At 38.1% G+C, this 12,065-nt stretch overlaps 1 protein-coding gene across 1 annotated transcript; it reads right to left on the minus strand.

Annotated features, from left to right (window-relative positions):
* LOC18783199 lies at window positions 6,042-11,952 on the minus strand. The gene is made up of 7 exons (XM_007214844.2): window positions 11,903-11,952; window positions 10,943-10,996; window positions 9,544-10,256; window positions 9,319-9,426; window positions 9,047-9,250; window positions 7,085-8,970; window positions 6,042-6,749 (listed from the first exon to the last, which is right to left on the minus strand). Exons 3-7 carry the CDS (start codon window positions 10,243-10,245, stop codon window positions 6,212-6,214), a joined length of 3,438 nt encoding a protein of 1,145 aa, XP_007214906.1. The 5' UTR covers window positions 10,246-10,256; window positions 10,943-10,996; window positions 11,903-11,952; the 3' UTR covers window positions 6,042-6,211.

The following is a 12,065-nucleotide window of genomic DNA, read 5'->3' on the forward strand; positions in this document are numbered from 1 at the left end:
GCTGCCACCTCTTCTTCCCTTTCCGATCGCTCTCAGCCCTTGGAACCTCCGCCGGAAACTGCAGAAATCCTAGCGCTTTCGACAAAGACTTCACGGCCGTCGATCTCCGTCGTCCGGCCACCAAATCGAACAATCCAGGTATGGATTTTGAACCCCTCGAGCTGTTCTAGCTACCTGTTGGGTAGGATTCAATCGGTTCTTAATGTAGGTAATTGATTTTCGAATTGGAAATTCGGCTGGTTTTCGGCCTCCGAGTTCGGCCACTTCCGGTCAATTTTTGGGATAGGTCCAAGAACAAAAGTGGTTCCAAATAGGGTGTTATACCTAGGGTAGGAGTTTGGAGCCGTGATTTTGAGATTTTCCGGCGATACGTAATTGCTTTGGACACCCAGCGCTGTCGGCACGTACGGCGGAGCGTGGGCGAGGGTAGTGAAGTGGCACTGTGTCTCTATGAGATCCTTAGGTTGTCACGAGCGCGTAGGAATTCGCGGATCTCAATTTGGATACCGTTTGAGCCTCGAACGGATTTTTCATATTGTGCGATTTTCTGGTTCAATACTGTGGAGCCGTTGGATCGTAATCAGTTTCAGATATGTTACTCTAGACAATTTTAGAATCGTGTAGGATTCGACGAATTGTGAACCGGAGTCCCGGATACTCCGAAATTGCAAACCCTAAGGCTAGGGTTTAGAAATCATGCGATTGTACGATCGTGATCAATCCGACCGTCCGATCGAGACCAAACCCTCAGGACATGTGTCCTAGATATATTGGAACTTCTAGAGGCTTCCGGATTATATTGCGAGGACATGGACTCGCGAGGTCCCGGGTTGACTTTTTGGGACTTTAGCGCTTTTTGAGTCTCAAGATACTGCTAAACTATTCCAAGTGGAAGGAAAGCTTTTATGACCATAGGACCAACTTTAATTTGACCCACATACTTCTAGGAGCCGAGGGTCAGGGTTTTTAAATTAATACTGTATTGTATTAATAGAATATTATGGTCATTGAATCAGGCACCCGGGTACCAGTTGACCCGCAGAAGGGACCTTCAAGAGGTCCAGCGAGCACGGACTACCAGTGAGTGGACTCTTTATTTTTATAAATGAATTTAAGCAGTTCAGTTACAGTTATTGATCTTGAATAAGTTTTATTCAAAGATTAGCGTTTTATAAGCTGTTATATGCTTTTAAATATTTTGTTTTGCATGTTGCCGAGTAAAATCTCCTTTAAAGGATATAGGAAAAGAAATTCTAGTGAATTATCAGATTATCAGATAAATGGCAGCAGAGTTTTAGAGTTTACAGAAATTCAGTTATTCAGCAGATTTTCTTCAGACACTTTATATTTTCCTAAACCACCTTGTACCCAGATATACAAATGTTGCCTTCAAATCAAATGTTGCCTTCATATTTTATTGGTAGCCTTCGGTATAGTCAGCATGCTTGACAGTTGCCCCACGAGTTCTTTGGTACTTGAACTCGTGTGGAGCGAGTAATGCGGATCAGGTGGACTACGGTCCCCTGAATCCTACGAGTTGCGGCTCGGACTGACCTTGTGTCACTGAGACCTGCGAGTATGTGTCACCTATGGTGATACAAGGAATTGACGGATATAAGGAATTGACGGACATAAAGGGTACACCTAGGTGGTAGTTTTAAACTGTTTTCAATACCTTAAGAAATTAATGTTGACCATGAGTATGCTTGGCTTATATACGTGTGTAATGATATGAGTGCATTGATTTCAGTAATAAAAAGAATAATTTAGTTTGTATAACTATTTTTACAGTGGGGTTAGTATGTTCATATGCTATTTTCTAAATTTTGTTTTTGGGTCCACTCACCCTTTTTAATGTTTTGCAACCCCAGGCAGTAGACGTGCACAGGAATCCACCACCGAGCCGTTTTTCACCTTCCGCGCCTTTCTTTTGATGTAGGAATTTTTGTTTGTAAAAGGATTGACTTCTTTGTAAATTCTTAGTAACCGCTCTGATGTTTTGCCTTAGACTTAGAATTGTAACTATTGGAATGTATATATATGTATGCTGGAAGTTGGTTATATATATATATATATATACTTGTTTGGCAGATATAAATGTTTCGGTATTGATCCAGTTACAAGGGAAACTCTGCCGATTCTTCGGTAGACGTCAACCTTGTTATTTTATCGTGCTTTGTATAGAAGGGCAAATAGGTCATTCATGCCAGACATCCGCCAGGTGTCGGACACGCACAGAGTCTGGCTCGGATTCCAAAGTGGAATTTGGATCGGGTCCTGTCACGCCATGTGTTAAATTTTAACTAGACTAACTTTGAAAATTCATTAAAAATTCATATGTGCTCCAAAAAATTCACCAAAAATTACCGGGGTATTCGTAATCACATGTACTTTTATCTCGTGAGCTCCAAATCACATGTACATTGGATAAGATTAATTGGTATTGATTTTAGTTAATTAATGGATGATTTCATAAGAATTTTGGTAGACTAGTTGTGTAATTGACATGAATTTTGTTCATATTTGATATGAATTTTGGTAGATAATTGTGTAATATGAAATTGGTGCATATTAATTAAGAAAAATAAGAAAAATTAGGTAATAGACATAATTAACTTTACTAACTTTTTGTTTGGGTTTTAATACCTAGAAAAGAATTGTTATTTTGGATTAGGCCAAAGAGGAGGGTCAGATTCGTTGGGCCTGTCTAAATTATAAAGGTAAAATACAATTTTACCCTTTTGTTTTAAAATCAGATTTCAGCACCTTTCTCTCTCTCCTCTTCCTTATTCACTCCAGCGATGACGACTCCCTCTTCCCTCCATTGACGATACGACGCCCTTTCTTTCTCCTCTTCCTTCTTCGCTCAATCAACGACGACGACACTCGCTCTCTCTCCTCTTCCTTATTAGTCTCCATCAACAACAACACCGTCTCTCTCATCTTCCTTCTTTTCCCGCAAAGCTCTGTTTTTCATCTGGTGAGGTATGTGTTTTCTAGATCAGATTCTTATTTCAATTTTGTAGATCTATTAGGCCAACCTATATGGATCTAACAATAGATCCGTTATTTCAATTTTCTATATCAGATTCTTCTCAAGCGAAGTTTCTGTATCTATTGATTTATTAAGACTATATGGATCTAACAATTCGTTTGGCCAGCCTTGTCATTGGTGTGGGGTGAAATGATTTGGCTTTAATTCACATTTATAAATGATTTGGCCAGATATTGGGAAAGGATTGGGCAGCAATGGTTCTGCAGCTGGAGTTGTGCTTCCGCCAATTACAAAGAGGCCAGCCGGAAGACCACCAACAAAGAGGATCAAAGTTTTTGGTGAATTTAAAAGGCCATTGAAATGCAGTCGGTGCAGTGTTGCTGGGCACAATAGGAAGACTTGCAAGGCTATTATATGAACACGCCTTCTCATTTGACAATTTTTTATTTTAGATATGGTTTAGCGAATGTATAGTCAGTTTCTGCGTTGCACTTTTTGCAAAAACTGTATTGCAGTTTTAGTTGCTTATAATTGGCTACACAGCTTCTAATTGGATATTGTGATTCTTTTTTGAAGTTAATGAAAATTGTACAATTGTTTAATGAGTGGATATTCGTTTTCGATTGCCATTCAATGCTTGTTTTCAGATTTTGAGCAGATTATCTAACAATTCGTTTGGCCCAGCCTTGTCATTGGTGTGGGGTGAAATGATTTGGCTTTAATTCACATTTATAAATGATTTGGCCCAGATATTGGGAAAGGATTGGGCAGCAATGGTTCTGCAGCTGGAGTTGTGCTTCCGCCAATTACAAAGAGGCCAGCCGGAAGACCACCAACAAAAAGGATAAAAGTTTTTGGTGAATTTAAAAGGCCATTGAAATGCAGTTGGTGCAGTGTTGCTGGGCACAATAGGAAGAGTCCTTGTGAATTTGTTGCAGTATTTTTGACCAGAAAATTCAGTGCAGTTTGTTTGTTTCCTTTTCGTTTTGTTGCATCCTGTTCCAAGATTATATTACATTTTATATGTATAGGAAATATGTTCTCATATACCATAACTAGAAATATTTACAAACATCCACAAGAATTAAGATACATATTGTCTTGAGTTAACGAAAGGCAAATCATTAGAGACGATTAATTACACAGTTTTTGTGGTGTAGGAGTTTTGTGACATATTGTGCTCGATATTCATTCATGAATTTCTTGTCCACGCTTTTTGAAAGGGGTTTTCTTGAGAAGCTTCTTCTGCCTTTCATTGAGCTTGTCCTTTATGTCTCTAATGATGTTGTTGAAAGCATAGGCATTGCACCGAAATTGGACATAGTCCGGGTGCTTTGCTTTCCGATCATAGTTTGGCTTTGGCTTTGGTTTACTCTTTTGAGCCATCGTTTTGATTCTACGCTTTGGTTGGTTTTCAGCTTCATTCTTTTGTGGTGACATTTCTTGTTCCATTTTGTGATATGCACTGCAGTTTGTGGTCAAATCTGCAATAAACAACCAGAAACTGCTGCTCAAAATTTGATGTGAAAAGAAACCAAAAGGCAAAAACAGTACTGAAACTAATATCAAAACACATTTAACTTCATGAGCAGTTATAACATTCCCATAAACCCTAGCAAAAAGCACTCTGAAATTGAATTATGGAACCAGAAACTGCAATGCAGTTTCTGGTCAAAATCTGCTACAAACAACCAGAAACCAAAAGGCAAAAACAGTACTGAAACTAATATCAAAACAAATTTAACTTCATGAGCAGTTATAACATTCCCATAAACCCTAGCAAAAAGCACTCTGAAATTGAATTATGGAACCAGAAACTGCATTGCAGTTTCTGGTCAAAATCTGCTACAAACAAAACACATTTCACTTCATGAGCAGTTATAACATTCCCATAAACCCTAGCAAAAAGCACTCTGAAATTGAATTATGGAACCAGAAACTGCATTGCAGTTTCTGGTCAAAATCTGCTACAAACAACCAGAAACCAAAAGGCAAAAACAGTACTGAAACTAATATCAAAACACATTTAATTTCATGAGCAGTTATAACATTCCCATAAACCAGCAAAAAGCACTCTGAAATTGAATTATGGAACCAGAAACTGCAGTTTCTAGTCAAAATCTACTACAAACAACCAGAAACCAAGTTTCTGGTCAAAATCGAAAACAAACAACCAGAAACCAAAAGGCAAAAACGGTAGCAAAAACGAATATCAAAACACATTTAACTTCATGAGCAGTTATAACATTCCCATAAACCCTAGCAAAAAGCACTCTGAAATTGAATTATGGAACCAGAAACTGCAATGTAGTTTCTGGTCAAAATCTGCTACAAACAACCAGAAACCAAAAGGAAGAAACAGTACTGAAACCGTCGTCGGTGTAAAACCTAAAATCGAAGAGAGTACTGATTCATTTTCTTACGGTTTAGCTTCGGTCGTCGTCGGTGGTCGTTGCTCGTCGTCGGTGGTCGTTGCTCATTGTCGTTGGTCGTCGTCGCCGTTGCTCGTCGTCTTCGTTTCTGGTCGTCCCCGTTGCTGCTCATCGGCTTCGTTTTTGGAGAATAGTTTGTAGGTTTGCAGTGGGATATGAAAGGTCGAGCGAAACCAGTTTCTGAAGTGATTAAATTTGAGTAGTGTCGTTTTGTGTTGTGTTTTGTGGGAATGTTATGTCGTTTTGACAGTTTTAAGTTTTGGTTTATAATTAAATAAACTGTATTTGACAATTAAGCACAATGGCACATGTATTAATTTTAGGGTTGTTGGATGTCCTTTTGGTAAAATTAGGTAGCTTTGGTTTTATATTAATTAAGCAAAATTAATTATCTTTCTTCCAAATTAGTTAAGTTTTTTATGGGTTAAAACTAAAGAGCCCTATTAATTAATATACAAAATAGGCTATAGTCAATTAGTCTTAGTGGTAAAACTCTTATTTATTTTAATTATGAATGATATTAGTATTGTTTAAATTGTAGGGCTATTTGGTTGTTCAAAAAAAAGTTGTTTTTTTTTTTTTTGGGACCTTTTAGCATTGAATCCCACAAAATAGACAATTCAAGCTTCCCAAGTGTACATCCCAACATTGAACAGCCATTGGCTATATTGCAGGATACAATTTCTTCATAAAGTAGATTGGAAAAATTACAAACTGTACAGTAGAATCAATACAGAGAACAAGATCATTTACAAGTTTGGTTTAATTTATTAAAAAAATCAATCTATAACCTATGTACAGTAAATACAGGTCCCAAATTCAAATGGGGGAGGGTCCAACAAGTACCCTGGCTATCAATACAACAGCTATGCCATTTGATTCTATAAGAACCCACTGGAAAAGCAGAAACATCAAGCAAGCAATTTGAGAACCCTTGTCTTCTTTCATTCAGTTCGAAACGAACGAACGAATTTACAAACTCACCATCATTGTTGCCCCTTCGATGCTTATTACTACTTTTTGTACTGCACTCTGTTACATACTGCAACAGCTTTTCATTCATCTCTACCATGTCATCAGTTTCGCAAGCTTGATAACTACCCTGGTTTTGCTGATTGTTTACTCCACTTTCTGTTGGTTCCTGAAAGGATACTCTACTGTAGAGCATGCAGTACAAGTTTTTCAACCGGACTGGGATATCTGGTGCCACATTTCTTAATTGAAGACACAGATTTAATGACAAGTTGAAGCCTGGGGAAACATATATTCCATCTGGGTTTCTAGTTTCATTGACAGCGAAGAGTTCTGACCCACAGCAAGGCCTGAAATTTATGTAAATCATAAACATTAGAATGATGGTGTAAATGGAAAAGAAAAAATCGTATAATTAATAATATGATGTTAATAGATAACCTAACAAAAATTACACAGTTAAAACTGGATAAAGCATATGACATGTATAGAGAAATTCTCTTATCAGGAAGTATCCCTCTTAAACATCAAATCAAAAGGAGGGGCAGCTAAGGTTTTCTACTCTCGGTTTGTCCTCTTCCTTTTTACTTCTCATTCCATTTTATAAACTCAAAATCAAGGCCAAATGAAGTTGAGAAATCAACAAAAAGATTTTCTAGTTAAAATAAACAGCGTGACAGTGTACCTTAATTTAAAGAAGTACTTGGGTGTACGGAAGGGGATTTGCATCCATTTCGTAAGAATGTCATACAGAAGCTTTAAGCCATCCTTGGGTAATTGGGATAGTCCTTCCTCATTATGCACTCTGTTTGCCTTACTTTTCAAGCCAGCAATCCCTGAAACCGCATAATTACAAACACTAAGAATATCTCTTGCTTCAGAACCAATCTTACATGCTTGGGTTCTTGACTGCATGTGAAAACAATCCATGGGATTTCTACCCGCCTCCAATAGAAGACATAGATTTTTACTGGTTTCATGGTTAGTGTTCCCCAACCGTCCAACTAGATTTTGAACCAACATTGCATCTAAATCTCTCTCTAGAATTCCCATACCACTATTAGAAATAGGTTTGAATAGGCTTGGAATGTAGAGAGCAAATCCAGTACAAAAGGCCAACAGCGAACAACTCATTGCAAGTTCCGAAATTATTTTTGAACTCTTTTTGTCCATGTCAATGAAAGATGTTGTAACTAGATCAAATTCTCGTGCTAGCCTCTTCAACTGCTGAGATATTTGAGTAATTTTCTGCAAAGACATGAGGTATCCAACCATAAGGTTCTCAACCTTTCCATTATTGGTGGTGTTGCCCTGGTCAAATGGAATGTTTCCCAAAATTTTAACTATATCCACCACGGCTCTTATTACCTTCACTCTTAGGGACAAAAACCAGTGTTGGAAATAAAAAGTGTGGCCTGTTTTGACATCATCAACTTTTAATGTTTCCAAAGAAGAACAAAGACCATTGTAAGCTGCTGCTAGCTCTTTGCTGCAAATATGCTCCTTGATACTACTCGCTGCATCTTGGCAACCTAAATCATTACTGGAAGGTGTAAGATGTAATTTATGCGTCTCTAACCCTTGTTTTGGTAATAGCAGCAGCTCTAGCTTCCTCTCAGAATTAGCAAATTGAACTAATGACTTCATCCAGCAGCTGCAGGAATTAGAACGAACTTTTAATACTAACTGCTTGAATATAAAAGTCGTGGTCAGCCAATCTCCTTGACAAGCTGCATACACCCCGACTCTGTAAGCAGGCCAATTATTTTTTTCTGCCAGCATCCTCTTTGCACATTCAATGGTACGAAGTTCATGCTTCATTGAGTAATTATCAAGAGATATGCCCAAGTTTCTATCAGGATTGCGACTTCCCTCACTCTCATTTACCATGTTACCCCAAATTATTTGACAACGCAGCAACAGAGAGTAGAGTACATATGTATAACATTCAAACAAGTTGCTTTGGCATACAAGTTCAACCAGAAGCTTCACTTTGTCAAATACTTCGGTGGAGATGGTACCAGCTTCAGTGAGATTTTCGAGAAAGGCCACCAAAAATCTGTACACCTTAAATAGAAGCTTTGATCTGATAATTCTACTCTTCTCTCCTTTCAAGTCTACACTATGATGAACAAACGCATCTGTTTCTGTTGTCACAACGAGATTGTCATCCATATATGAGAGAGACTTCACTAAATCAGATATTTGATCCAGCACTAAGACATGCAAATCCGGATATTCTCGGATTACAAGGAAAAGAAGATTGAACAGGCAGTTAACTTGTTGAAACTCAACACTGTCAGTCTGACAAAGATCCAAAACTAGCTTCACCAGTATGGTGATCCGATCTATGATAAGCAAGATCACCTGAGATGGCTGAAGAGAGAAACAACGCACAAGAGATCCCAGCCCTGTACCTCCTTTTAGTCTTCTTGACATATCTACCAAAACAGAAATAGCTAACAGGCTCTCGGCCATGATAGGAGATGGGGATGCATTCTCAACAATGCTTAAAAGCTTTGAAGATTCAAGGACATCATAGGGTAGATTGGGTGGCATACATAAAATCATCTGCGGAAATGCTGGAAGTGAGACAACATAAATTGAACAACAATAACAAGTTCATCTGTATGAGCTGAGAAACAACCTTACGTAATGTCTGAAGAACTTCACATAGCATGGATGTTGGAATTTCAGGTTCATCTAGTATGCTTAACAATGTTTTCACAACATATCCATTTACAGGAACATGACATATTCCTTGACTGAAAATAAAATGTAGGCATCTTACTGCTGTTGCTCGCAGTTGAAGAGTTTTTTCATGGCTAAGAAACAAGAGAAGCAGGTCCACCTGCATTGAGATAGCAATAAGAATTATGGGTCAATCATTTTGAGAGAGGGTGCTACCAAAATAATTACCTGCTGAGATATAAGAATGGTTGACCGGGAAGCAAGTTTTGAGAGGGAAACCAGCATCGCAACCTGGTAATACTCATCTGAGAACTCTAACAGCAATTTTAGACTTGCCTGCAACAAAGCAGCGTTCGGTGAACATTATAATCTAATACATAAGTGAAAACCTAATACTCTAAATGCAACAATTTCCAAGAGAAGTCAGGTAAAAAAATTAAATTACAATTAAACCTTGTAAGCATTATTTGCAAGAGACTGGGAGCACCCAAGTTTGGCAAATAATCGTGCTCCGGCCAACCTTATAGCAGGCAATGTTTCTGGTGAGCTCATCATATGAAGCAGCATCTCCAAGACAACACAAGCAAAGTCGTCTGATAACTCAGCAAAACATCCTGCTGCAAATAACGCTGCTTGTACCTCCAAAACATGAGAAGAAACCAAACTAGAAAGCACCAAGTATTGTATACTCGCACTCTGTTTAGTAAAATGTGCCCAACAGCCAAACAGACCCAAAGCCAAAGCCCGATCTTCAACATCCCCACTGTCAAACACAACCTTAACTCTCCTCAGCAATTCTGCCTGCATATGAACCCGAGTTTTGCACAAAACTCCTTTGTACTCTTTCCGTTTGTTCCTCTTCTTGTACTCAAACAGAAAGGCCTTAACAATACAGACCCTTGTGTGCTTGTCTCCAAATTCAAAGGCATTGGCAAGACGAAGAATGATGACATTGGAGAAGAGCTTGTCCTCGCCAGGAATTAGGTCGAACAAGTGGTAGACAGCTGGAGAAGGGTCTGGCTCTTTACTTAACTGTTGGAGTCTTGGACTGATTTCTGAAATGGCTTTGAGCGATCGACCTGGTTTCTTGGAGCGCAGGGCCTTTTCTAGCTCTATGCTCCATTCCATCACACATGCTACTGAGTTCCTTTCCATTTCAGCTCAAACTTCAAAATAGAAAATTACTTTAGAATCAAATACGTCCACACCAAAAGAATTCAAAACAAACTCATAATCCATCAGCAAAGGTTTACATATACTAAGACTGCTCAAATGGTGCCACAAAGTGGATGTGCCATTCTTTAGCTACTAGGTTGCCCCCTTTCCCTTGGCCCTCAAATGAAAGGACTTTTTGTTTTTTCTCATGTCTCAATGGAGAATTCTTACATCGACTTCTCAAATGGTGCCACAAAGTGGATGTGCCATTGTTTTTACTACCACATGCATAGCCCTTTTTACAGTACTTGCATATGCATCTAGGCTCACTAGTATCATCCTCACACTTTATCTTTGTAAAATGCTCCCAAACCCCCGAAGCATTCTTACTAGGCTTTCTTTTTCCTAAAGTACTAGGTAAAGGGGCTGATTGTACAGGGGTAGATTGATGAACTTGAGTTGGAGGTGGTGGGTTAGTTGAAATAGGGGTTTCAGATTCTCCTTCCATGAAAATAATACCCTATGAAAATACAAATATTGCATGCTTCAATAACCAAAAACAGTAAGCATTAACATCAATAATTTCTGTAAACTACAAATAAAGCAGCAACCATAAACAAAATAATAAAACAACAAAATAAACCAAAAACACAGCCACAATAATAAAGAAACACAACCAAAAAGTACAGAAAATTACCATAAAGAAACAAAACCAGCAAGCCAATCCTTTCCTTAGCCTTCAAAATCAATTCTGTCCGGAAAAAACAAAAATTACAACAGAGTCAGACAAAAATCAATTCCGTCCAGCAATAGACAAAGGAGATACTCAGTTACATGTTTCAATGATCAATCCAACTGAAGGCACTCAATATCAGTCAACAACAATAGAATCCATCAATGTCAAAACACATGTGAGCTCTTACACACACTTGTTTAATAGCATTCCTCACACACACACGCACACACACTTGAATTCAGACCTTCCCATCTCTCAGCTTTCAAGCTAGCTAGTAACCTATTGAATGAGATACAAAATCCTTTAACATTTATGAAGTTCTGAAGAGTAATTACTGACTCTTAACAGCCCAATATTATATAAATCCCACCCAAAAAGATATTATCACTTTCATAATTGCTGTATTGTATAAAATTTCCACAACATACACACAAAAAATAAAATTCCTTGTCCCAAGAAATAACAATGAGTTGAACATGGCATCATAAAGAAGATAAGAATTAAGAACTACTGGATGTTAAAAAGCCTAAGATCAATACATTTTTCCCCCAATCGGAGTCATATAACTCCACCATAAGTGACAACGAATAGACCCAACTCAACAAAATATATACAATCATACAATCAAACAGAATGAAAAACCAATGCAATATCTTACAATAAACACCAAACTAGAAACTAATATTCTTCCCAAAAATTTTACATTTTGGAGCCAGAGGCAGAGAATGTTTAAAAATTTAAACTATTTCCTTTATTGAACTAAAAAACTCTATTGTTTTCCTTAATTCACATTCAGCAGTTTTGACCAGTGAGCTTTTTAGGTAATTCAAAATTTGTCACAATAACTAGCATTTGACCCATCAAGTAATTTGTGATGCTTATGAGCTCAAAATACAGAAAATTAGGGTTTAGAGATATTACCTCAAAGAGAGAAAAATCGAGAGGGAGACTGAGAGCGGGAGCGACAGAGAGAGCGAGATCGACTGAGAGCGGGAGCGACTCTGAGAGAGAGCGATAGAGCGACTGAGAGAGAGCGAGTGCGACTGAGAGAGAGCGATAGAGAAATCGGGAAGAAGTTGGCTGC

This window comes from Prunus persica, chromosome G3 (genome assembly GCF_000346465.2).
Source record: "Prunus persica cultivar Lovell chromosome G3, Prunus_persica_NCBIv2, whole genome shotgun sequence".
Classification (NCBI taxonomy): domain Eukaryota; kingdom Viridiplantae; phylum Streptophyta; class Magnoliopsida; order Rosales; family Rosaceae; genus Prunus; species Prunus persica.

Bases quoted from the DNA above. Each gene is read 5' to 3' on its own strand.
- LOC18783199 (XM_007214844.2), bottom strand. From the start codon at position 10,245: ATGGAAAGGAACTCAGTAGCATGTGTGATGGAATGGAGCATAGAGCTA. The intron at 9,427-9,543 runs GTTTAATTGTAA...GCTTTGTTGCAG, and splicing joins TTGCAAATAATGCTTACAAG to GCAAGTCTAAAATTGCTGTT. The intron at 6,750-7,084 runs GTACACTGTCAC...CATAAATTTCAG, and splicing joins AAGTACTTCTTTAAATTAAG to GCCTTGCTGTGGGTCAGAAC.